The 26,784-nt window shown below is 48.1% G+C and overlaps 2 protein-coding genes across 7 annotated transcripts in view; one reads left to right on the top strand and one right to left on the bottom strand.

The window, feature by feature from the left end:
* Tub (TUB bipartite transcription factor) overlaps positions 1–18,565 on the top strand; it is an 83,068-nt gene extending 64,503 nt beyond the window's left edge. For 2 of the 3 annotated variants that reach the window (XM_028894600.2, XM_028894601.2), the window contains exons 2-12: positions 4,013–4,064; positions 4,429–4,591; positions 7,243–7,386; positions 8,620–8,787; positions 9,754–9,872; positions 10,727–10,924; positions 11,200–11,312; positions 11,993–12,110; positions 13,456–13,554; positions 13,763–13,934; positions 14,325–18,565. In XM_028894600.2, coding sequence (XP_028750433.1) covers positions 4,013–4,064; positions 4,429–4,591; positions 7,243–7,386; positions 8,620–8,787; positions 9,754–9,872; positions 10,727–10,924; positions 11,200–11,312; positions 11,993–12,110; positions 13,456–13,554; positions 13,763–13,934; positions 14,325–14,458 — 1,480 coding nt within the window. In that variant the 3' untranslated portion in view covers positions 14,459–18,565. The remainder of the gene's footprint in view (positions 1–4,012; positions 4,065–4,428; positions 4,592–7,242; positions 7,387–8,619; positions 8,788–9,753; positions 9,873–10,726; positions 10,925–11,199; positions 11,313–11,992; positions 12,111–13,455; positions 13,555–13,762; positions 13,935–14,324) is intronic. The other variant, XM_028894602.2, reaches the window with a different exon arrangement.
* A 1,996-nt stretch (positions 18,566–20,561) lies between these two features.
* The window catches only part of Ric3 (RIC3 acetylcholine receptor chaperone), a 53,112-nt gene continuing 46,889 nt past the window's right edge, over positions 20,562–26,784 (bottom strand). For 3 of the 4 annotated variants that reach the window (XM_028894603.2, XM_028894604.2, XM_028894605.2), the window contains one exon: positions 20,562–23,122. In XM_028894603.2, coding sequence (XP_028750436.1) covers positions 22,683–23,122 — 440 coding nt within the window. In that variant the 3' untranslated portion in view covers positions 20,562–22,682. The remainder of the gene's footprint in view (positions 23,123–26,784) is intronic. The other variant, XM_028894606.2, reaches the window with a different exon arrangement.

Below are 26,784 nucleotides of genomic sequence, written 5' to 3'. Positions count from 1 at the left end.
AGACACCTTAGGAGTGCTGTTGCATTGGAACTGAAGAGGCAGGGCTAACCGGTGTGGTGTGGGCAGGGAGGGAGCTTTGGTTCTGCTCCCCCTCGAGACAACCATCATTATTGTTACTGTTCCTCAGTACAAGCTGCTGTGCTGGGGATTCTTTTGATATTCACCAGGGAGCTTGTCTTTGTCCAGATGCATTGTCCTTACTAGAGTACTCCCCCCATCCCCCACCCCACCCCAGTACAAGCTTGTCACTGCCCGTGATTGTGATCTCCCAGTATCCTTGCCACTCTCCGAGAAACCCAGCTTTCTGTGTGTTACAGGGGTGGTGGGTGGGTCATTATAGGGCCCCCTGTGTGCGTCTTGCTGGGCCTAGAGAGGGTCATTTCTAACAGCGATTCTTGTGCTGCCGTGCACCATTCCTTTTGGACATCCCCGATGCTGAGTGAGATAGTGGGAGGCTCTCTGGGCTCTTCTGATATATCTGTGACTTCTAGAATCTCTCAGAGACTGTACCCTTGTGTTCATCCTCCTCTGAAAGCCACAGTTAAGTTCCTGCTGCTGTTAATCCCACAGATTTGAGGAGAAAGACCACTGACCCAAATCACTGCCAAATTAATTAAAGGAAGCTTTGTTTGTGTACATGGGCTACCTCTCCCTAAGGCGGGGTTCAAGAGATCAACACTGAATGTGGGAAAGATAATGTTTTATAGCTTAGGAGTAGGAGGTTTCCAAATGGGGATATTTGGCAGGCAAATTAAGTGGGGGATTACAGAAGCAGAACACAAGCATAACAAGTTGGTCATAACAACCTTCTGAAACAAAGGCATGGGTGCAAGTTGGTCATAACAACCTTCTGAAACAAAGGCGTACATAGTTGCCATTTCCTGGAACAGGCAGTACAGAACCTTTTGTTGTTAAGGTTAAAAGTGGGGCATAGCCCAATCCTTGAGAAACAGATTTAATCATAAACAGGAATAAACCTAGTTTGTCTTTACTATAGGATGGTTTACAAGCCCAAGATGGAGGCTGGCTGGTTTATCACTACCTGTATCTTATCTGGTAATCAACCTGTGACTCTTTGTCCATCTTCCCAAACAGGAAATGTGGGGATAGTGGGAGAGGAAGTACTGTGCTCATGGAAAATAGCATTTGACCCCAGACACAACTGCATGGAAGGTCCAGGGCAGTGTGACAGTTCCTGTGATAAGAAAACACCTCCCTATGTGGCACAGAGCGGTGAGGTCACCACTTCAGAAACATCTTTTGCTGCCTCAGAGCCTGTCTGCAGATGGCTTTGCTGATGCACACCTTACCTTTTCTAGACGTCTCTAGAAATTTCATTGGCACTGAGGAAAGCATATTCTTTGTTCTGGGATGACCCAGGTAACTGCCTCTGTCCCCAGCACTGCCCTCTGAAAGAATGTAGCCCGTGACATCCCTGTAAGAGGTAAATATCCTTTCCCACTGGCACAGCGGAAGCCAATACCTGACCTATGGAGATCACACAGGGACTTCTGAGGCCAGGCCACTAGCACACAAATGCCAGGATCAGAGGCTGCTGGGCCCAACCAGAGCATGCCTGGGTGTCAGACCTTTCTGCTCCTGCCAGTCACTGGATAGAGCCCTTTCTGCATTTCTCACACATATTCTAGAAGCAGTGAGTGTGCACTGCTGTGGACCTTGGTGGACAGTGAGGCTTGGACATCAGTTGCAGGGAATGCTCTGCCCTTGTGTTACTGATGTGAGTAGTGGAGGTGGTGGGAAGCTGTGGCCTCTCAAGCCATTCAAGGCCCTTAGTGTCTTGATTACCTGACATCCGTGTTCTCTCTAGAGAGCCAAGAGACCTAGGTCTCTACAGGTACCCTACAGAGTCAGTGTGCTTTTCGTGGCAAGATGTTTACCAGTTCAACCAGACTGAAGTTTTAGGCAGCTTGTTAAGGCCTTGGGTCCTGGCAATGTGTCTGGGAGCCCCGGATTCAGGTGCTCTTGGGCATGTGGGCTGTTTGGGGAAGACTTAAACTTAGAGACTTGTCATTGAGATGTGTTTCCTCCTGTGTTCCAGCAGCCAAGGGTTTGGTGAATGAGGCCATTTTGTACACAGCCCTACATGTGTTCTGATGTGCAGATCAATCCAGGGGTACCAGGAGAAGGCCATCCCTTCTCCTGTCAAGTAGTTAGGGCAGCTGTCAGTTAAAATGGTGCATAATAGTCATGGATGGCCAGGGAGGTGAGTGGTGCTGGGTGGCTGGCTCTTCAAGTAGTTTAAGGGACATAAGGTTCAGCTGTCAGAAGGCAAGCACAACTTCACCTCAGTTTTGGAGTGATTTTTGATCTTGTCTTTTCCTGTCCACACACACTGTACTCACCTTCACACGAGCAAACCTACCTCTTAACACAGATGCCTGCACACACATGTGCACATACATGATATCCACTCATACACTTCCTTACAGTCTCCCCACAAACCCAATGCACTCGGGCCTACTTGAGCATGTCCCCACCCACAGGTCTGGTTCAGCCAGGCTCCAGCATAACTAGGAGAAGCAGCCTGGAGTTTCCAGGGTTCCTGGCCTCGGGTTCCACCCCTAGTAGCATCCTGAGTTGACATTTCATAGAATTTGGGTCAGAGGTATATTGATCTAGCAAGAAAACTAAGTGGTTTAAGTTACTAGTTCTCTGAAGGCAGAATTTTCTGTCCCACCAGCCAGCTCTCAAATAACCACATAGAGATTTATTATTAATTATAAATGATTGGCCAGTAGTTTAGGCTTGTTATTAACTATCTCTTACACCTTAAATTAACCCCTATTTCTTATCTACATTCTACCACATAGGTCAGTATCTTTCTTCTACATGGCATGTTCATGTTGCTTCTCCCTGCATCTCCTGGTCATTCCATTATCCCAGTTATCTCTCTCCCTGTCCACAAGTCCTGCCTAATCTCTTCCTGTCTAGCTATTGGCCATTTAGCTCTTTAGTAAGCCAATGAGAGCAACACATCTTCACAGTGTGAAAAAAGACTATTCCGCAACAGTTCTCTGTTCATATTCTGCCTTCCTAGGGGGCAGGAGCAGTCTGTGTGAGAAGAACTGTCTGACCTGAGACTGGTGGGACTCAAGGATCTGATGCCCTTGGTACTACCTTGGTCCTGTGTCCATGGCCAGGGAAGGGCTAAAAGCCATTTGCTGGGCTGTCCCTTAGCTAGTTGTGTCTACCCTGTGGTTATTCTTACCTAGCCCTGGCCTTGTCCTGGGGAAACTGGTCGGCATTTTAGCCTCTCCCAAATGAGGACACTATACCTTCTTTAGGGGAGCAGGGTTGTGTCAGTACATCCCCAAGTCCTACCTGAGAGCCAGGAATTTGGGATAGGGAGATGGTCTGCCCTAGAGGACGCAGCTCTTTCCAAAAAGGATGGAAAGAAGCAGATGAGAAGATGGTAAGGAACTGCAGAAGCAAGTCCTGGCATGAAGGCCAGCATCCTTGGAATTGGCTAATGACTGATGCCCCTGCTTGGGCTCCTCTGGTTTTCTGTCAGGCTTGGCTCTACTCAGGCATCTGAAGGGGTTTCATCCTGTTCTTACCAGGGCCAGGCTAGCTTGGAAGTCCTCAAGGTAATAGAGGAGGATAAGCCACCAACATGGCAGAAATATGGCTTGGCCCTTTGTTTTCTGTGTTTTAAAGACAGGGTCTCCAGGCTGACCTTGAACTCCCATCCTCTTTTCTCAATCTCCCTAATGCTGTGCTTAGAGGCATGATCCACCACACCCAGTCTTGGGAGGCTTTGTTTTGTTGTGCTGGGGATCAGATCCTGGGCCTTATGTACACTAGGCGAGTGCTCTACCACTGAATTTTCCCTTCTTGTCTTGAATTAGCTCCTAGATGGCAGCCTCCGTTCTTTCTCCCTCCACATGGACTCACTGGGAACCATGATAAGAGCTTAAAAGATGGGGGTGGGTTGTGGACTACCTCCTGGACCTCACTGGGCAGCCCTGAATACCTTTCTCTCCCTCTGCAGTGTCCTAGATGATGAGGGCAGCAACCTGAGGCAGCAGAAGCTTGACCGGCAGGTAAGTGAGGCCGGGGCTGGTGGGAAGGCAGCCTCTCAGCAGGGGTGTCCGGGAGCAGTGAGACCCTCGTCTGTGGATGACCCTGTCGCATGGGTAGAGAAGTGAACTCTCTGGTTTCTCAGCTCTGTGTTATTGTATTAACCCTACCCCAGTCCTCGCCTCTTCTGCCAGGCTGGCAACTAGTCACCGGCTGCCGGCAGCCTGAGTCCCTAACCCAGAGAAGGCTAGAGAGACTCCAGTGCAACTTCTGGAACCTAGCCCAGAGATCGGGGTGCTCCCTTTGACCCTACTGTGGGGGGAACCCCTTCCTCCCGGAGGAGGTGGTGGGCCAGTCCACCTCTGTGCCTGCCCTGTGCCTCTGTAGCGGGCCCTGTTGGAGCAGAAGCAGAAGAAGAAGCGCCAGGAGCCCCTGATGGTGCAGGCCAATGCAGATGGGCGGCCCCGGAGCCGGCGGGCCAGGCAGTCAGAGGAGCAAGCCCCCCTGGTGGAGTCCTACCTCAGCAGCAGTGGCAGCACCAGCTACCAAGGTACACCCTGCCTCTGCCCCAGGGACAGCCAGTCTAGGGCTTCCCCAGCTCTGGGGCACCACACCCCGGGGGTCAGGGTGGTAGAGGGTTGTGGGGGACTGTGGCTTCATCCTGTAGGGGTTTGCTCAGGCTGAATGCTGTGTCTGGCTCAGGTGGACAGCTGAGTGAAGCAGGCCGAGAGAACAGCCTTAGCCTTGGGCTCTTGTTTATGTTCAGATGGTCACCTCCTGTGTTAGGTCTTGAGGCCAAAAGGCTCAAACTTGATGGATTGGGGAGTTCCAAGGTCCAGGTTTCTGATCTGAAGCATGTCCCTGAGATCCTGTGCCCAGCATGCTCTCCTATGAAGAATCCTTGTCCCGCATTCCTGCCTTGCTCAGGCTAGGAGCTCCCGGGTCACCTGCCTCCTTCCTCTCTGAGCTCTTGCCTCCTCACTATGCCTGGCTTCTGACCTGTGGTTCGCTCGCTGCTCCTGGCTGAGGACTGAGTCCCCCCAGGCTGCCTTCCTTACACTTGGTGCTCAGCAGAGCCCAATCTGGACATTGTCTCAGAGCCCATCCTACCCAGGTGTGACTCTTTTGCATCTAGATGTCCAGGACTTTCCCCAGCTTAGGTTGGGTTCAGTGCCACAGGGTTTGTGAGAGAGAAGGCGAGAGATAGGAGCCAGACACACTCAGTCTTTACTGCCCTCTGCTGGGCTGGCACCAGCCATGCAGGTGGCTGCTTCCTGTATAGTAGTAATGGGGAGTTATGCCATGGGCACCTACCTGGCTTTTGTAGCTAGGGTAGGAAAGATCTTAGCAGTGCATTCTTCCTTCTGCGGTTCCTCTCTGACCTGGAGCCTCCAGCCACAGTCAGCTGCTGGAGTTGTTTTCAGCTCATGGAGAACTTTCTTCCTCTGACCCTGGCCTTGCCCCCACTACCCCACAATGTTTAGGTTCTTCCCTGTGTTCTGTTATCTCAGCTCTTCACTCACCCCAACACCATCCTGATGCTGTAAAGGGAAGGAATTAGGTGTCCTTCGCCTATTGCATGGGTCGAGGCTTAGCACACTAAGTAAGATGGGTCTCCATGTGCACACACCCCCTCCGAGGAAACCCATTCGTTCCTGATCATGAAGGCTGTCTCTGGGCATTTGTCAAGGCTGACGATCGCATTAGGTACCTGATTCGCTGTGTGGCAATTTCATCCCGGGAAGATAGCCACTGCCTTTGGTCCTGTGCAGCCTGGCTTGCCATGCCACTGCCTTTTACCATGGCAAGACTTGCTCATGGATGTGGCAAGTCACTTATCCTCTCTTGTACTTTTTGCTTCACTTATAAAAAGGGGGAATCAGCCTTAGAGCTTGGAAAATGGAAGAAACCACAGTGTGTTCCAGGACACAGACTCAGGTGATTGCTTTTCCCCACTGAGATCAGAATAGGTGACGTCTTTAGGGGCCTTCCCCATGGGGTACACTGGATGTGTGTGAGGTTCCTGCTGCTTCTCTGGGACACAAAGTGTTTGTCCAGCTCTGAGTTATGGACAAAGCCAAGAGAGGCTGCTGCACATCTGCTGTTTGACCAAGACCCATGCTTCCGAGCCTGCCCACTAACATCCCTAGTTTTAACTGCCTCTTGCCCTGCCCCCTGCTGGCTGTTGGTGTTAATGCAGGGGCTCACTGGTAAGGGAGTGACCGAAGAACTGACACTCTCAGTGGAAGTGTTTGACCTGTTGCCAAGCTCATTCATGGTGCTCATTCATGGTACAAGTCCATAGATCTCCTTAAGTATTCAGTGAAGGGATGCGGACTTGTGGCTGTGGGTACAGAGTAAGCAGGCAGATGCGGTTTTGTTTCCATGGAGCTTCCGTTCTACGTGGGAGAGAGTTTCAGCAGGTGGTTGCAGTGTATTTTGTGGGAAGAAGCCAGGCTGTGTGAGGAGGTGGCAGGACACTGGCTCTCACTCGGCAGTGGGGGGACAGCTTCTCTGGAGCTTCCAGGAAATCAGAAGTGGGAATTAATCAGATGGGAAGGATAGTGCAGGCAAGGACACCATAACCTAAAAGGAGTGTGGTTCGTGCAAGGCACTAAACCAGTCCGGTGTGGCTAGATGCATGCTGGGTGGCAGAGTGTGTGGTGAGGATGAGGAAGGAGAGGAAGGAGCCCACCAGGCTGGAGGCTGTTGGTTGTCATCTGGAGCGTTCAGGCGCTGTTCAATAGATTTTGAGCAGATTAGGGTCCTACTATGTGGAGACCATGGAGGGCACTGGGTGTGCCTTCTCTGATACTTCCCTGTTGGTGTACCCACAGAGTCCCTCCTCCCTTACCCTGGATCCCATGGGCTCAGCACCCAAGACTTCTGCAGGCTTTCTGGAGTATCTATCATGGCTGTCGTCTCTTTCAGAAGATACAGCCTTTGTGTCCTTCCCACCCTCCGTGGCACATTCTCACGACACTCCCCCTGCACTTGCCCAGGCTCAGAGCAGTTGGCTGACCTAGAACTTTGGTTCCTAGCTGTCGACTTCACCGTAGCAGGCTGGGCCCATCCTTGACCATTGCCTGGTGATGATATGGGTGAAGGGCTACATGAGGGCTGGGGTGGGAACTGTGGTCGAGTGGGAGTGCCGATCTCACCCAATACCCATTTTTCTGTCTTGGGTTCTCTCCTGAGCAGTTCAAGAGGCCGACTCACTTGCCAGTGTGCAACTGGGAGCCACCCGTCCACCAGCACCAGCCTCAGCCAAGAAAACCAAGGCAGCAGCTGCATCGGGGGGCCAGGGTGGGGCCCCTAGGAAGGAGAAGAAGGGAAAGCATAAAGGTTAGCCTGACTTCTCCTCAGACCTCCTGGAGGACTGACCTCGTTGTGGGGGCGGAGCTTATCCTCCATGAGTATTCTCATTGAATGTGAACTCAGGTGTACTCAGGGTGCCCATCACTAAGCCTTGTCTAGCTCATGAGCACCTTGACTAGTTTGTGGGTATGGAAAGCCTTGTCAAACTGCCAGGAAGTGAGGTATAGCTTAGCTGTGGGTCAGGACCAACCCCCTTCCTCCCAGCTTACCTCAGCCTGAGCTCCCTCATCCAGTCCCAAGCCAGGATGCTCCCTTTGGTGGAAGCTTCTGCTCCCACGTCAGGTGTAAACTGTGCCTTATCATGTGGATTTCTCCCAACTTCCTGCCCTGTCCCCAGAACTCTCTGACCCACAGACCAGTGTCTGTATGTCCCTCTACCCCTCAGTCTAACAGATCCTAGGGATCAATGACAGTGATGGTGGCCACTTCACCAAGTCCCTTTTCCTGGCTGCTGTTTCTTCAAATCCTTGTTCATGGCCATTGATTTCTAGACCATTGTGTCATAGTTGAACAGTGGGGTGTCAGGATCCTTGGGTTTCTGGAGCTGACTATAGCACTGAGTAAAGCTCAGGCAGGCAGAGAAGCTGCTACCTGTGAGCTGGGTCTTTCTGTCACTCAGGCTGCAGCTCCTTGGGCAGGAAGTATAAAGAAGGCAGGCTGTGCCAGCAGATGACAGGGCACATGGGACGGGAGGCCATGTGTATGGGAAGGCGACTAGGTGCCAGCCACCGTCTTTGAGAGAGGGCCCTATTTTTAATGGCGTATGTGAGTGTATTGTACATGTGTGAGTGTGTAAAGAACAAACACCAGCATGCATAGCTTGTAGATGTCTGTGTCCAGGAAGGACTACTGGCCGAAACTATGGTTTGGATTGATCTTTGTTTTCTGTCTTGTTCTTCCCACTGTGCAGTTGATTTTGTAGGTGGTTCTTGTCTGTCTTAAGGATGTGGAGTATTTCAAACCCACCCTTGGCAGTTACCTTGGGGTGAAGGACAGAAGAAATGAAGCCCATGTCCCTTTACAATTTACCAAGTATCAACAGGCTGACAGTAGTCATTAGTTGTTTTTTTTTTTTAAACCAGTTTTGCAAATAAGGTTTTTCAGAGGGCCCTGTCATCCATCCCTCTCCCTTCATGGACACCTGAGAATCCAGGCTTTTCCTCTCCCTCTGGATGTAACTCAGGAGTATCTGGCCTGCAGGCACCAGCGGGCCAGCAACTCTGGCAGAAGACAAGTCTGAGGCCCAAGGTCCAGTGCAGATCCTGACTGTGGGACAGTCAGACCACGCCAAGGATGCAGGGGAGACAGCAGCCGGTGGGGGCACACGGCCCAGCGGGCAGGACCTCCGTGCCACGATGCAGAGGAAGGGTGAGCCCCATGGGGGCCCAGCTGGGACCAAAGCTCAGTCCCAGGTTCTTAGATGCACTCTTCTCCAAGAAAATAGCCTTCTTATGTTTGGTCCAGTCCTTCCCTGGATGTCATCATGGAGGGGAATTATTGGAGTTAGATGAGAAGTTTTGGGCCAGGGCCCCTGATAAGACCAAGTTAAGAAAAAAAAAAGTATGAACTGGGGTAGCTAGCCAGCAGCCTAACCCTCTCTAGCTCCTGTGGGGCCCAGGTTTACGTGCAGATTTTCTTTCCCTTTTGTTTGGACAAGAAGTTGTCCATTTGTCTGCTGAGCTGCTGGGAGGCAGAGCATGTCCTCTCTGGAAACCCACTGCCCAGTTTCTCTGGCTTGGGCCCTAACTCCAGGGAACCCTGGGTGCAGCCTGGCAGATCCATACATATAAAGAACCTGCTAAAGACTGCTTCCTGAGGAAATAACGTTTAAGGCCACCCACAGTGGCATTCTGGGCCAGGGAAGACAGCTGGGGAAAGCAGAGTCAGTCCCGTCCACAGACTGAGTGAGGACCTCAGTCAGAGTCCATATCAGAGTCTGTGGTCTATGCCACCCATGGCCTTGCATCCGAAGTGGAGGTTTCTCGTGCAGGTTGCTCAGCTCAGGCTTTGATACACAAGCGATAGGGATGATGTAACTGAGAGTGAAGAAGAGTTGTGATGTAGGGACTGAGCTAAACTTGGGTGGTGGGGATGCATCCCAAAGAGAATCGTGATAAGCCCCAGTTCATGTGTGTACCAACGAGAACATGTGTCCTTGTATGTGTTTGGATGAGTGGGAGTACATACAGCAATGTGAGGGTGTGTGCAGATGGCTGTCTGAGTGCCTGGGTGTAGGTGAGTCAGGGTCTGAACGTGCATCTCCATGTGACCACCTAGATTCTCACTATAGAACCTGTCTGTCTGCTCAGCCTCCATGTTCTCTGCTCACCATAGGCATCTCCAGCAGCATGAGCTTTGATGAGGAAGAGGATGAAGATGAAAACAGCTCTAGCTCCTCCCAGCTCAACAGCAACACCCGCCCCAGCTCCGCCACTAGCAGAAAGTCCATCAGGGTGAGTGAAGAGAAGGAGCCGTTGTCTCCTGCAGGAGGCTGACACTGGTGGTGAGGTCTGCCTCTGGGTGGTGGTCTAGTTGTTTTCTGTTGTGATAAAAACACTGACCAGAAGCGTCTTGGGGAGGAAAGGGTTTATTCGGCTTACACTACCACATCCATCATTGTCACAATGATCACAAGCCATCGTTGAGGGAACTCAAGCAGAACCCAGTGGAGGAACACTGCCTGCTAGCTCACTCACTTCATGCACAAGACCATTCACTTCAGGTTCATGCTCAGTTAGCGTTCTTAGACAGCCTGAGCCCACCTGCCAAGGGATGGTGCCACTCACAGTGGGCCGGGCCCTCTCACATCAAGACCATCCATCATAGACATGGCCACAGGTCAGTTTGGTATGGGCAAGCACAACTCTCTTCACCCCCTTGACTCTATGCTATGTCAAGTTGATAAACTACAACATGAGGTAGTTGTTTGTGTATGTGATAACATTATGGGGTGCTAGCTTTCCTTGGGTTAGGTGTCTGTATGAAGCTTCTCTGAGCTCTTCTGCTTGTCTGCTGTTTCCTATCTCTTCAGTTGGCTAAAGGGCTAGGATGCAGGGAGAGCTGGACTTGGACAGGATGACCTCCTGAGAACCTGCTCTGATCCCTGTCTCCACCTCCAGGAACTGCTGAGGAAAGGGAGAGGCTAGAAGATAGCTCCTGACCCTGGGGCATGGTAGCCACATCCACACTCCAGGGATCCTGACCTACCTCTCCTTCCCCTCACTGAATCAGGAGGCAGACTTATCCTAGACCACCAGTCTGAAGGGGAGAGCCATCTCAGTTTAGTCTTCTACTCTCCTCTCCATAGGAGGCAGCCTCAGCCCCCAGCCCAGCAGCCCCAGAGCCACCGGTGGAAATCGAGGTCCAGGATCTAGAGGAATTTGCTCTGAGGCCAGCCCCACAAGGGATCACCGTCAAATGCCGCATCACTCGGGACAAAAAAGGGATGGACAGGGGCATGTACCCCACCTACTTTCTGCACCTAGACCGTGAGGATGGCAAGAAGGTGAGGTTCCTCTGGGCACGTATTTTCAGTTTGGAGGCCTAGAGGCTAGAATATGAGGGAAGCTTAGCTCTGACACTGGCCTCTCAGTTCTCCAGGGAAATAAGTGTTTTGTGTGGACTCATGAGCTTATCAGTGCTTGTATGTGTGCACACATAGATGTAATGTGGGAGATGAAGCAAAGTGACCATTTGTGTGTGCACCCAGATATGTGAGTGGACACCACAATTGTGGGCCAGAGGCTAGATATGGAATGTGATATTGCTTTACTCTTTAAGGTGTTCCTCCTGGCGGGAAGGAAGAGAAAGAAGAGCAAAACTTCCAATTACCTCATCTCTGTGGACCCAACAGACTTGTCTCGGGGAGGCGACAGCTATATTGGAAAATTGCGGTACTAGTGCTCTTTCAGGAAGGCGAGGGAGGGGACCAGAAAGCCTTCTGATATCTCTGAATGAGATCCTCTCCATCAAGTCCAACCACAGGCCAGTCTATGCCAGCCTTGAGTCAGACGGGACTAAGCTGCTCGAAGGTATTGGGTATAGGCCCAGCATAAGTGACAGGCCCAACCAGGATGTTGTCAGTGATGTAGGCCACCATGGAAGAGTTGCTTTAGCTCCCTGGTCAGAGGCAAGGGACCCAGAGGCAAAGAAGCCCTGAGGAGGTGAGGTGGGGAGGCCTCAAGTGAGGTTTCATTGAGGAAGAGTAAGTGAAGGTGTGAATAGCTAAAGCTGGACGTAGCCCTGGAAAGGACAGAGACAGCCCTTCTCCACGAGGTGCAGAGTCCTCTCTGGCCTCCTAGATGCCACTCTGCTTACTTTCCAGAAAAAGCAGTGCCTCTGTCCCCTCCTATGGTTCATAGGAGCCTATGAACACTGACTCACTCCCTGAATTTCCTTCACCAAAATGAGATGCCCTTTGAATTGAGTTGACTTTAGAGTTGACTGCTTATGGGGTTCCTCCACTCTGTCCTCAGGTCTGCCCATAATGCTCTGTAGGCTTCTTGTAAGAGAACGGGCTGTGCCATGCCATGGGAAGAGGTATACAAGCCTGTTGACTGTGCCTTTCCTTCAGGTCCAACCTGATGGGCACGAAGTTCACTGTGTACGACAATGGCATCAACCCTCAGAAGGCGTCATCGTCTACGCTGGAAAGTGGAACTTTGCGCCAGGAGCTGGCAGCTGTGTGCTATGTGAGTCTTGTTTCTAGGTAGACATGAAACTCAAACCATAGTTTGACTGGGGTGGGGATCTCTGTAGAAGTGACCTTGTGTGGGACAGGGACCTAGACCTTACCTGTCTCCAGGGCTCCGACCACAGCAGGCTAACTGCCTAGGGAGCTCTGGGAACACTCCCTGGACAGGAGGAAGTAGATGCCTGGGCTCCATTCTAGACTTCACTCATCTCCCTGCTGCAGCTGCAGCACCAGGCACTTGTGTGGATCTGGGGCCCTTTCAGAATCATTTCAGAACAGAGATTCTGTTCTTTCTAGTCTGGAAACTGAAGCTTGCTTGCTAACATTATACCAACAAGAACAAGACTGGAATGTACATATATGAGCATTCTCTGTTACAAACGGGTTCTTCATTTCTAAAAAGTAAAGGATGGGTGTCCTGTGAACCTATTAGATGCCTCAGCCATTTTGGATGATCCCATAGTGCCACCTGCTGGCCAATCTTAGAGAAGCAGCCTGAGTCTATCTGTGTCCCAGGTACTGTTGGAAGGACAGGCTTAGGACATCAGAAATAGAAGCAAACCCTTATGGCATTTAAATCTTCATTGAGAGACAAGGCATAAAACAGATGTAAGTGAAATAAGTATGTTCTTGATCAATGCTCAGAATTAAAAATCTAGCTAGAGATACGGATATATGAAATGACAAGGTGTACGTGGACTTTTCGGGGTGATGGCAGGGAAGGTCTTGCCAAGGTAACTCGAGTAGAGACCAGAAGTGAAAACCAGCTGTGCATATGTCTGACGAGGGCAGAGTGATTGCAGAAGAGAGTTAAGATATCAAGAAAACTAAAGACTAGGGGCCAAATCACACAAGGCCCTGAAGATAGAATAAAGGTTTACGTGGGGAAGGAAAACATACCCTTTAATAGGACTGACAGCGAGGGTGCGGTGTTGAGACCAGATGGTGGGGAGGAGAGCCGTGGGGGCCCAGGGCAGAAACAAGGAGTTGCTTTAGTGGTGGTTTGGTGATCTTAGATGCTGGTGTAATCTGAACATATAGCTGATAGAAATTGTGGATAGGCTAGGAGTAGGGGACGGCGGGGGGGGGGGGGTGAGTGAGAGGGTGAGGGTTAGTGTGACTCCAGTTCACATGACTAAATGTAAGTGCTGAGCTGCCATTGACTGAAGCAAGCTGGGCTGTAAATGGGAGTAGTTTAGGCTGTAAAATTTGGAGGTGACATTAGACTATCAAGTATAGATGTTGCAGACATTTTATTCCTCTTTGTCTTTACCTCCTTGGCCTAGTCTCCCTATGGGTAAGCATTTCGAGGTAGCCAGTACTAAATTCTCTTGTTTTCCCAGGAGACAAATGTCCTAGGCTTCAAGGGGCCTCGGAAGATGAGTGTGATTGTCCCAGGCATGAACATGGTTCATGAGAGAGTCTGTATCCGTCCCCGCAATGTGAGTCTCTAACGCTTCCCCAGACCCCAGCCTCTGAATGAGCTTCTAAGGGCAGAATTCCCCCAAGGTGTATGTGTAGGGGATACAATTTGAGAAACTCTGGAAGTTTAGGGGAACTCATTCCTGGGTAAGATCCCTCTTTGGGTGGCTGTGACGCCAAGGCTTGGGTCTGGCTCAAGGAAGGCTGTCCCCACTTCCCTACCACCAGGAGCACGAGACACTGCTGGCACGCTGGCAGAACAAGAACACGGAGACCATCATTGAGCTGCAAAACAAGACACCAGTCTGGAATGATGACACACAGTCCTACGTACTCAACTTCCATGGGCGCGTCACCCAGGCTTCTGTGAAGAACTTCCAGATCATCCATGGCAATGACCGTGAGTATTGCTGCCCTCCTTATTGACACTGGACATGTGGTGTCTAGCCCTCACTCCCCGGTCCATACCAGCCAGATTGCAGGATGTGGGTATATGGCTTATATTAGCAAGAACTTTCCAACTAGTGATTAGAGCTCTGGCCCCAGATTCTGTGAGCCCAGCCGAATCTGGGGCTTGGGAACACCCTTTAAATGATGTCTTTTCTTCCCTGTTCCCTGCTGTCTGTATGCATCTCCCCCCCTTTACCCTTTTGCTCCTCACCTGTCTCTTCTCCTGAGCCTTTGTTTTTTTATCCTTTGGGATCTCTCGGCATCTCCTTTCCTTCCCTCTTGTGGCCTGTGTCTCATCTGCTCTTCTGTTTCCACCACCCATGCTTGTGCATGGCCACAGCGGACTACATCGTCATGCAGTTTGGCCGGGTAGCAGAAGACGTGTTCACCATGGATTACAACTACCCACTGTGTGCACTGCAGGCCTTTGCCATCGCGCTGTCCAGCTTTGACAGCAAGCTGGCCTGTGAGTAGAGGCCTCCTCAGCCTTTAGGGTGGCCCAGTCCGGAGTGGAGCTTGCCTGCCTGCCGAGACAGCCCTGCCTCCCCTCTGTTCATAGGCCCTCAGCGGGCTTTCTGGCCTTACCAACCAGAAACTGGCTGCTCTGCCTCTGCTGCTGAAGCAGGGGGATAGCAAATGGGTATGAAGGGAAAAGGAGTATTTCTGTGCCCCCAGGTCAACACACTTGACCAGTCTTGGGTCAGTACCCTGCCACAGTTGTGTTTACCACACAGGGCAAGCTCTTCAGCAGGAGGTGCAGAGGGAGGGAAGCACAAGCAGGGCTGCTGTGGCCCAGCCATCCACTCAGCCTACAAGTCGGGGGACAGTGGGTGTCCCAGGAGGTAGGTAGGGTACAGTGAGTCGATGTGTGTATATAGAGGGCCCTTTATGTAGCAAAGGGCCTGGTGGCCAGCAGAAAGTCCTTCCACCTCAGAAGGGCCCATCAGGCCTAAGGGAAGTTGGGGGGTGGGAATAGGTGAGTGGCAGAGCCTTGCTAGGATCGCAGGGGCCTGGCTATGTGAATTAGGTGGTAGCTTAGAGTGGTAACTCATTTGTTGCTTCTAGAAGCAAGACCCTAGCTCTCCAAGCCAAATATCTGAGTGGATGGGGGTTCCCGGAGTCGTCCAGGAGGATCCCTACATCAGGGCTTGCTGACGCTGAGCAGCCCCAGCACAACTCCTGACACGCCGTAGGGTAGAGCTCACCATGGGAGTAACGGCATGCTTCAGGAAGAATGTCCTCTCTGGGCACACCCAGTTCCCATTGTTACTAGCATGCCCAGATCATTCAGGGCTGTGTGCCGTTCTTGGGGAATGGAGCGGGGTGAGAAGAGCGGAGAATATTTTAGGGCCACAAGAGCTCAGGTGGTAGGACTCTGTATGGCTCACCAAAAGCAATGCTGATCCCTGAGAACATGGGACTTGTCTCTTGGTTACCTAACTGGTTAATGACAGAGTTCAGAACCTCAAGGTCCTTGGTTTCTACTGTTTCCCAGAAACTAGACTCTCTGGCCTTCTGGGGTCCATTCTGCATGCCCTTTCCCTTCCCATTCCAGAGACTTAGGACCCTCAGAGTTAATCTCTAAGATTGAAAACCTTTCGGTAGGGCATCAGGCATTTCCATGTTGAAAGTTGTCTGATCTGATCCGGCCGGCCTGTGCCTGGCCCCTCTTTGAGGGCTTCAAGCTGTGCACAGACCTCAGCAGAGCCACTGCAAACCTTTGTGTAGATGTGACAGGCAGCCTGAGGGTTCAGGGGCTGGGCCTGGACATCCCTTCCACTGCCACTTTTCCTTGGATGGCACCACTCATCTAGTGGGCTTGGGAGCGCCAAGCCTTGCCTGTGTCATTTGAAAGAAGCTTTTTGCCTAGATGGAGATAAGAAACCAGTGGGAAGCAAAGAGCATTTAGGCATTGCTTTAAAATAGATAATGCTCAAAAAGGCTAAGTAAAAGTAAAGTCATGCTTTGAGTATGTAAACGAGGCTCTACAGGTCAGGAGGCTGGGTTGATGTAAATGGAAACAGTACTTAAGAAAAACATCTGGATTCTCCTATTTCCTTCTAAGCAAGGCACACCCGCTGTAGTAGGATCTGACACACCTGAGCCATACATCTCCATGAGAGGACCTTCCAGTGAGTTAGCCTTTGTTTACAGTCTAGTTTCGAGAGGGCACCGGGACGTCTATGCTGGGGCTGGCCTATCTCCTGATGAAAGATTACAGTGCCATCTATGTCCTTCCCGTAGTTCTGTGTTTGCCCTCCTTCCCTGACTTTATAAGGAGCAATCTGCTGACATTAGAGGTGACAGAAAGCAGATCTTCATTCTAGTCAAGCCCTTTCTCTGGGTTTACAATGTTGAGGTCGAACAGGCTGATTCTGGAGTCTAGTGGGTAGAAGAGCCCCTGGTGGGAAGGAAGGAACTGGAAGCACAATGGGAAACTCTTGGCCTCTGCTCTCTGCTTCAGCACACAAAAAAGGGGGTGTTGGCTATTAGAATATAAATTTGGTAGCACCAGGAAATAGGCCCACTATGGAGAACGGCAGCCTCAGCACAAGACCCTCTATGGGGCACCAAGTGACAAGAGTAGTTGAGTAACCTGCTTCAGACCAGCCTCCCAAGCTCAGATCTTGGGACGCAGCCCCTGGTGATGATGTTGCCTTTTCTTGAGCACAGGCCATGGACCTCAGATAGCATGGCCCTGGGGATCACCTGGGTTCAGCCTCTCCCACAGTAAGATTTCTTACCTTTCACACCCTCTTCTCCTAGGTGGTCCTTGACTAGGCAACAAATTGATGATGGGATGAATGGACAGTCTGTACGAGTGTGGAGCAGCTGGAACCTTAGGCAGCTCCTCTGTATGCTACTGGCTCTCCACCCTAAAACTCTCCACCCTCTGCTTCAAAACAGTTCCTCTGCAGAGTGGTGACATTAGCTTCTCCGAGTCTAGCTTTTTCTGTCCTTCTGGCTCCAAGGTGCTCTGTGTCTGTCTGTGTGTGCGTGTGCACGTGTGTCTGGAGGAAAGGGCAATCTGCAATCAACCAACAGACGTTTAAGATCACATCTGAGTAGGAAAAGAATAAGGAGGCAGTTGTGACCACTGTGGATTATGTCCCTTCTTTCCATGCTCTTTCTTCCATGGTTCCAAGCAGGAGATGATCAAGGAAATGTAGTGCCGGTCTCACTGGAGGAGGAGCTGAGATGTGCATCCTTTTAAATGAACATGGTGTGGTGATGGTGCCTTAACAATCTTGACACTAAGGGGAGGTACATGCCTGGGGAAGACAGGTGTTGGGAGCCAAGATGTGTGATGACAGGCTGGAAGAGAACTTTCGGTAAACCTACCTTCACTGATGAGGCAACAATGTTGTAGAAGTGGTTTATTTTTAACTTCTTTCTGGAAATGGCAGGGTATTTGCTTCCAAATTTTATTTAGAAGTAGAAGTAGTTCTAAGTTGAAGCAATAGGAAGGACTGCTCAGATGGGGTCTGCAGGGAGGAGCCACGTCCACAGCCCTGCGCTGCAAGCACAACGCCATCTCCTCGATGGACAGCCTGTTCCCCTGAGCAGCAGCCCTGGCCTTCCCTTCTCTGTACTCCTTGCCCCAGCTGTGATATCCTCATGGGATTTCAGGATGCCAGGTGCCATCAAAGCATGCTTTCTGTGGTGCCTAGCACTGTGACTGGGGCCCAACTGCCCTGCAGAGTTGGGACCTTACACTGCCCTAGGCTCTGGCTTGTAGAACTGCTCCAGTCTCCAGGACAGGCTATGGGATGGATTCTTACTTCAGTTTATGACCACCTGCCCTTATTCACTCCAGCTTGCAATTTTTTTGTCATTTCAAGATCTTAAGTACTGGGATGGGTTTGGGTTTTTAGCACAGAGGTGACTTAGTCCAGGAGCGTACAACTGCATTTACAGCAGCTAGGGCATTTGAGCAAACTACATAATCCTGTGTCCGACTCTTTACCCATAAGATAAAGATGCAGGCCTGTCAAAGCTGGGTTGGTGAAGGTTAATCCTTGCTCTCATCACTACCTTTCCTAGCTCATCACTGTGCCTTCTTTCTTTCCTAAGAAAGATACTGCACCCCTCTCCTCTCTTCTCCTGCCCCTCCTCCCCCGTTGAGGTCCAGGTAGAGCTGGAGATGAGGCTGAAGTCTAGAGTCTTCTATAGAGCACCTCAGAATAGCACAGAAGGGGAAGCCCAGCTCCAGCCTCCTGGATGTGACCAGCTTGGTGAGGACGGGCAGCATTTCTCTTGCTGGGAGCACACTTAGCCAGTTTCACAACGCCTAGAACATGTATGTCGATTTGCACATGATTGTCTTTTCCTATTTTGGAGTGGTCAGACATTTTATTTTTATTTAAAATTATCTGGAGTTTTAGACAAACTTGCAAAACTGTGCTTTTATTAAGTGACTTTTTGAATAAACTTTTTGGTATTCTGAAGCAAATGTATTTATTTATTGGTATGTGCAATGACAAACTTGGTATTTTCCCATAATGACATTATGTATGTTATAGAATTTAGTGTTTGTCTAAGTAAAGATGTGTATCAACAAATTAAACTTGAACTGTTTGACTGCTGTGTCCTTGTTTTTCATAGAGGGAGAAAATGCGTCTCTCCTGAAAATGTTCTCCATTTCATGCATTCCTAGGAGCTTCAAAGGGTCCGGTGGGTGAGAGCAGCAAAAAAAGGCGCAGAGTGTATTTAAAACCAGTGACATACAGGTCAACGCTGTCTTCTCGTATGTGTTTAAAACCAGTGACATACAGGTCAACGCTGTCTTCTCATGTGTATTTAAAACCAGTGACGTACAGGTTGACACTGTCTTCTCATGTGGTGCCACATCCGGTGTGGAAAAATGAGGCTAGATGATACTTCAAGGTCATCTGGGTCACCCAAAGGAGCTGGCCGATAGTTCCTAAGTGTGCCTGGTGGGCATGGTCCTTGTAGACAGAACTGGGATGTAGGACTCAAGGGTGGAAAAGGCCCAGCCACGTGATTCCAGGCCATGTCCAGAGCTGGAACCATTTAAACAGAACTTTTACATGTGTGGGAATCTCAGTCTGTGGTGGATATGAAGCCAAAATGATGGAAGGAAGCCTGTAGTTATTACTGAAAGCAGGCCTCAAAGCTAATGGTCTACTCTTGAAGGGAGTCATCACAAAGTCACACATACCCCACAGAGTGACCCTGGACCATTCCCGGTAGTCAGAGTGGCCTTGGAGAGGGTATCAAGTGGGACAGTCCAGCAGCAAGAGATTCAAGACAGTGAAGGTGCACATTTCACTCTGGGACAGACACTCCATGACAGTCCTATAAGGTGGACATGATGCCCAGTCCCTCCACAAGGAAACTGGTGCCCTATGAAGTGAAAGAATGGCCTGCTTTCTTGATAATAAAGTATTTTTTTAGACATGCTGATGGCCAAGGTTACAGGATAGCTGATTCACTGTTATCACTGTTCAACAGGTGGCACACAAAATATTCTTTGTAGATACAAATTGTCAAAAGGTGAATTGAAGAGTAGATTGATAATTAGGGTTCATTTTTTTTTTTTAAAGATTTATCATGTGTAAGTTCTGCCTGCATGTATCCCTGCAGGCCAGAAGAGGGCACCAGATCTTATTATAAACGGTTGTGAGCCATCATATGGTTGTTGGGGATTTAGGACCTCTAGAAAAGCAGCCAGTGCTCTTAACGGCCGAGCCATCTCTCTAGGTGTTTTTAATGTGACTTAAACGCATTTTCTACCTGAACCATGGCCTGACTCCTCTAGCTTCTGCCTTTGTGAGGAAGAAAGACCATATACAAGATGTTCTAAAAGGGGAAAGGGTTTTGTTTAGTCATCAGGTTGATAAAAATCCTAAATTTATAGAACACATGTCCAGGAAGATCTTGGTTTACACCTGTTGCCTCTATGGTCAATCTCAGTTGCCAACTTGATGGGACTCAGAATACCATGGAAACACACCTGTCTATGACACTTTACAAGATGATGTAGTTGAGGAGACCCATCTTCACTGTGGGCAGCAGTATCCCACTGGCTTGGGTCTCAGATTGAATAAAAGAGGGCAAACAAGCCAAGTGCTAGCATTAATCTCTCTCTGCTCCCTGACTGAACCAGTCCTCATGGCTTCTGCTGCCAGGAAGGACAATCCTCAAACCATATACTCTTCCTGCAGTAAGTTGCCTTTGTTAGATATTTTGTCACAGTGATATGAAAATATTAAGTATGCCATGTGTGTTACTTAAGTTCCTTTTTTCAAAGTGTCTGAGTGCAGACCATAAATTATCACCTAAGTTTAAGCACAAAGAACATGGTTCTGATAGGCCATTACTACCAGAGGTTAAATCCATCTCCACCCCTCAGCATACCTCCAGACCTAGTCCCTGAGCATTATAATGAGGCACTGTCCTGGGTTCTTCCTATGACCATGGTAAGGGATCTGGCTGATCACCAAGCATGGGTCTAGGTGATGTGCAGTGGCTTTTTAGGCCAGCTACTGCTACAGTGCCCCAGAGGTCACTGCAGACCTAATGGCAAGGCCTTGATGAAGACTTCAGCCATTAATACTGAGAAATGAATATCACAATGAAAACCAGTCCCCTGGACTGGATATACATGTAAAATCATCATGTCCAAAGGATACCATTCTGACAAATACAAATAAATAAATAAATAAATTATTAAATTAATGCCTACATTCTAAATTACTGAAAGGTACATTGAAGTTTCAGGTGTATACAGACAAATATACTCCTATATGCAATTGGTCCTTCTGGAAGGAATTGTTTCCATAGCTAATCCCCAATAACAACAGAGTTGACTCTGTAACACTTTTCAGCTGAATATCCATCTACACACTCCACTGTCCTTGCTAACCCACTCTTTCTGCTAAAATGTCCTTTTTCTTCCTTGCTCATGTTCTTAGAATGCCAGTGTCTCTTCTGAAATCTTTGGTACTTTGGCAAAAACATTCCTGTTCTTCCATGGTCCTGTAGTTTTGGGTCCACACTGTAATAAAATAGCTACCACATGATATGTTGTTATGCATGAGCTAGTCAGGCTGCCCTATGCACACTGACTAGTTCATTTAGAGCTTACAACCCTGTGAGACCTGTGTTTTACTACCCTCACTTTACAGATGCCCAAACCAGGCTCAGACTGCTTAAGGAGCCAATCCAAAATTCTACAGCCAGAGTTGCAGGAGAGGATCAGGACCCAGAAAAATTCCCAATCTTGAGCCTTCCTATAGTTTACAGTACATCTGTCAGGCTCCCATATTAAACTGGAACTCTTCCAGGTACAAATCCAGTCTTCTAAGTACTCAGCACAGGCAACTGTCTGACGAATGAACAAGAGTGAGGACCCAGGGCTATCCTAAATCAACTTCACACAGTGGATGAGGGAATCACACAGAAAATAATTTACCAAAACAAGAGTACTTACATTGTTTTTTACCCTTAGTGTTAGTTACACTGAGACTATCTTCAGTACACGTTAACTGTATTCTTCACAATTTTAGTCAAATGGTTTATACAGGGATCGATGCAGTGTAGTGTATTTTTAGACTCAATCTTCAGAGCCTTTTCTAGTTCAACTAACACGTAAAGCTTTGTAGTAGCCGACTATCTTAGTGTGGTCCCATACCTTCTGATGGGACCAAATGTCTTCTGGTGCCATATTCATGCCAGGCACAATAGAACTCTAAAGACTGTATCCAGCTTCACAGGATTCCTTAATTTTTGCGTTTTCCATTTCATGCCTGGGAATGTCCTTGGAGACGCCTTCTTTCAACTTGCAGGTCTCACATGTAACTGAACTGACTCCCCCTTGTTAGGATTCACAGGTTTCATCTTGTCTCACAAAGGCATGGTTCCCTGGCCACCTGAACTCATAGAAGGACCACTATACTTAGGCCACTCTGTAGCTTTAACAGCCTCAAACTCCATCTTTGTGGGACACAGACTAGTACTTATGCCTCAGATAGCCCTAGCCACCGACGACCAGTCGTACAAAGGTACTTCTGGATTTGGCAATCCTGTTCAACGGAGTAAGTAAGGACAGAGGAGGCTAGGGATCAAGGCAGTATACAAGCAAAATGGTCTCCACATAGGCTTGTGTGTTCATAGCCTGCTGCTCCGGAGGAGCCAGGGTATCTTAACCTAGAAGGCTCTGAGGGGAGGCTGGCTTTCTGTGCTCTGGGCCCCTTATCCTCACAATTGAGCATGCTCTTCTCCTCAGGAGACTACTAACCTATTCAAAAGGCCCAAAGAATAAGGCATTTGAGAGTCTAAAATCTTCATTCTTAAAACCTTAAGTCCCAATATCTGCTAATCTAATGCTCATTCACAGGTAAACCATCTGTTATTCCTATGAGTGGTCAGACCTTTGCACAGGTGGTACCACCTCCAAGCACAATCAACCAAGTATAATTACCTAATGAGTTAGTGTCTCTGGTGTGGAAAGGCAGGAAGAGAAAGGTGATGCTGTCCTGTGTTCACACTAATGTCTACTTTACAAGGTGACAGGTGTGCAAGCACCAGGAAGGATAGATAATATCCATGGCAGTGGCCCAACAACTATGATTCTGAACACTGAGAAGGAAGTAAAGGGCACAGGGCCATGGATGAAATTCAGGAAAGATACCTTGGGAATAGAGTAATGGATACTTCATCAAACAGGCTGCTTTCACTCTAAACTCTGAGGGTTGCGCTTCCTCAACATGCCACCCATGTGTGTACTATCAGTGCTGATCCCTGACCCTTCATTTGTAAAGTCTTGGGACCAGTCTTCCTTGGTGGCTTCCTCTTGCTCACTGTAGCCATCTGCACTGAAACCAGCATTCTCTGCCAAGACAGCAGGATCCTCCTCTTCATGAAAACAGCAGGAGCATGATTCTGGTTTAGGATCACACAGGGTGACAGAATTATCTTTCTGGGCTCCAGGGTCAGTGGACAAATGATCCCAGCTCAAATGCTCTGACCCTTCCTCTTCCATCACTCCCATCCGTTCAGCTATTTCTTCAGCAGAGGGCTCTTTCGGATCAGGGTAATCCACCAGGATTGTTTCTTGCCTACACTTGATACCATCGGAAAGGTCATACACTGGATAAGTCTCTTCAGGGTAACCTAGAGAGCAAAGTAGAACAAAGTCTTAGAAAGAGCAGCTTCGAAAATAAATAGTGTCAGGATCAGAGAGGATTCTCTGGCAGCAGCTAGCCTATCCTAACAAATCCATTCAATAAATCTCTAAGATGGTTCTAATAGTCCTAAAGTTTCACTTCAACAAATTCCTAGCAGTCTGGCTGACTGTCCCTGTGCTCTTTGAAATACAAACCAAAGCAGAGGAAAATCCTTCTTAAGTAAGGTGCTTGGGGTAGAGGTAAGTCTCACCCCTCGCGTTTCTGCAGCACTGATGAAGATTAAGCAAACAGCATGAGCCTTCAGCATAAAAAATGCACCCATACCAGATGGAGAGGGCTTAGCTTAAGGCTAGTGTTTACAGTTTCTATTTGGAACCGGTTCCAAATCTGTCAGGGGTGGGGCTGGGGAAAGGAATGCTAAATCCTTTGAAAAATAAACCATGGCGCTTCTTACTTATCAAAACAACCAAAATATTCTGTGAGTGTCAGAAGCAAGGGCAAGTTAGCAAGACATGACCAAGACTCCACAGGACAAGAGCTGCATTTTCAGGGTCAGAATTCCCATTGTTGGCATCTTCATTTCACAAAATGGAACAAAAGGACAAAACAACAAACAGGTAATGAAATGAGTAACACTGCACTGAACTCAGCTATGATCACGAGAAAGAGGCTATGCTGCCAAATAAGGAACAAAACGAGATAAATCTGTGTCAACCCAGCCCAGCCCGAGCAGCAGATGGGCCATGCTGGAGCGCATACGCTAGTTCTGGCAATGGCAGTGCTCACCGCAGTGTGGGGAGCTGGAGAATTCAAAATCCATTTGCATGGTGACGATAACCATATAGTCAGCTCGGACAGACACCATCAGTTGTGAAAAACGGCAATCTTTTGATACAATGTGAGGTATCTAGAGACATTTTCACAACATTTCTGATTATAGAAGTTATGCAGACTTGGCAGAATTTTTGAGGAGGGTAGCATAGCCTTTATTTTATTATATTTTTCCTACTAATTTTAGTTACAGACAAGTTTAAAAGAAAACACAATTCACTTGGAATCCTATCACTGGTAATTTATCATGGCTTTTAAAATCATATATAGATAGTATTTTCCTGCCTTTTTAATAAAGAAAGATCATGTTGAGTATGTACTGTTGTCCTATACTTTTTCATTTAATATGTGTCATGGTTATTTCTCCATGTTATACAACTGACACGATTTACTATTCTTACATAAGACATTCAAGCAGATTCCTTCCAACTTCTCCAATTGTAAGCTATGTGGCAGTGAGGAGCTCTGAATATAAACCCAGACCTACCCCAATTCTTAAAGATGGGCTTCTAGAAATACGGAGAGTAGGCCAAAGAAAACAGTCATTTAAAAGACTTTGTATCTTCTGCCAAGTTACTTTCCAGAAGAGCCACATAACATTTCAGTTCTCTCAGAGATGTGAGCACTCCCTCTTACCAAATCCCCACCAGCACTGACATGAGGATCAGAATCTTGTCCATGCAATCTTCACTCCCAGGACAGCTTTCGACAGAGTGCTAGGTAAAGCAAGAGTGTAACCACTGCTGTGGTTTGAATGTTTGTCACTTTCAAAACTCTTGTTGAAGCTCAATCCTCAAAGTCATATGTTAATGGTATTTTGAGGGGAGATCTTTAGGAGGGGATTAAATCAGGTCTGAAGGTTGGTTCCACATGATGGTATTCCTGGATTTGTAAGAAGAAAAACTGAAGATATCAAGCTTGCTCTGTCTGACCACGTGATGCCCACTGACATACAATGACACAGCAAAGAGGCTCTGACCAGATGCCAAATGGATGCTGACACCATGCTCTTAGACTCCTAGAACCATCAACTAAATAAGCCTTGGTCCTTTTTAAGTGACATCATCTGGTATCCAGTTAGAGCAATAGAAAACGGACTGCACTAGCTACCCAAGGCATCAGGCCTCCTCTAGCACAAAGTCCAGGGCAGTCCCATGACCCTGGTTATAATGCTTACACCCAGCAATCTCTGTACTGGCTCCCACAGAAACAGGGTCCAGGTCCACACAGCAACAGGCAAGTTTTGGGTTCCAGACCAGCCCTGAAACAGCTACCAAACCCAGCCACAGCTTCTAGGTCTGCCCAGAATCAAGATACCTCTGAAGTCAGAAACCAAGTTGTTAAATGCAGACACAGGCTCCAGATTTACCTACTGATGGTGCAGTCCTGAAGCTAATCTCCACTAGTCTAGTGGATTCAGGACCCATGTTCATTTCACTAGACCAATGCATAGCATCAAGCTTCCAGATCACCTCTATGAATCCTACAGTCCCAGGAACTAAAGTAGGCCCACAAGGCTTTCTCATGCAAAACAGGCCCTTAGACTGCCCTAGCACCAGACCTTATACACTCAAGGTTCCAGGCCCATCCCAACACTTAGCCTCTGCAGACTCAGTCTTGTGGCCCATTCCAACTCCAGGTCATCTACTGGAGATCCAGGCTTCAAGCAAGCCACTTAAAGATACAAACAAAACAACAAAATCTAACTACAAAAGGAGGTTGATGGGGAAGAAAAGAACAAAGAATCTACAAAAGGACCAGAAAACAACTATCAAAGTAACAGTCAGGGGCTCCTGAGACCAGTTCAGTGGGTAAAGGCACTTACCTTACCACCAAGCCTAACAACCTGGGGTCCATCCCCAGGACAAACATAGTGGAAGGACAGAACCAACTTCAACAGGCTGTCTTACACACACACTGGTGCATACCCACATGCACATGAACACACACACAAACACACAAATAAATGTAATAAAAAATTTAAATGATACTAGTAAGTTCTTACCTATCAATTGTTACACTGAATGTAAATGAGCTAAATTTTCTAATCAACAGAATGGCTGAATAGATTTAAAAAAAATAAAAATAAAAAGGCCCAACTGAATGCTGCCTATGAGACATTCATTTCAACTCAAAGAACATACACAGAGTGAAGGAGAAAGGATAAAAAGAAGATATCCCATATAAATGGAAAGCTAAAACCAAGTATTTATACTCAAGGAAAACTAATGTTAAACCGCAAACTATCACTAACGACCCACCTGAATGCTGAAGTAGCTCATGTCAAATGACTTAATACTTTAAAACTTCCTTTAAAAAATACAAGCAAACAACGGAGATTCACTGCTTCTATGAAAAACACAGCAGTTCAAAACATGAAAACCAAACTAAGCAAATTATACAGCAGTCACCAATAAAACAGTCAACACGGGGAATGGATTTAACATGTCAACTTATCCCTCGTGACATCCAAGAGGCTACAGGACAAATAAATAGAATCCCTATAAACAGAAAGGCATGCTCACAAGATGAAAAATTTATTCCCAGGAATAAAGGTCACAAGATTAAGATAAACATGGCTGAAAAACAAATCCATGTATTAAAAGTTCCCACTAAAGAATTCTCCTATAACAAATACAGATGACAAAGAGATGGAAATTCTGAGAAATTGTGGAGGTTGATCATTGTACCCCCATTTTGAATTACTAGACTGTGAAAGCAAAGGAAAACAGATCAAAGCATTAATAAAAAATGAAAGAAAACAACTATTCACTGATGGAAGGCTCACTAACTGCTGGGCAAAAAACACATTCATGT

This window comes from Peromyscus leucopus, chromosome 1 (assembly GCF_004664715.2).
Source record: "Peromyscus leucopus breed LL Stock chromosome 1, UCI_PerLeu_2.1, whole genome shotgun sequence".
NCBI lineage: Eukaryota > Metazoa > Chordata > Mammalia > Rodentia > Cricetidae > Peromyscus > Peromyscus leucopus.
This window is presented reverse-complemented; position numbering and strand designations above follow the sequence as displayed.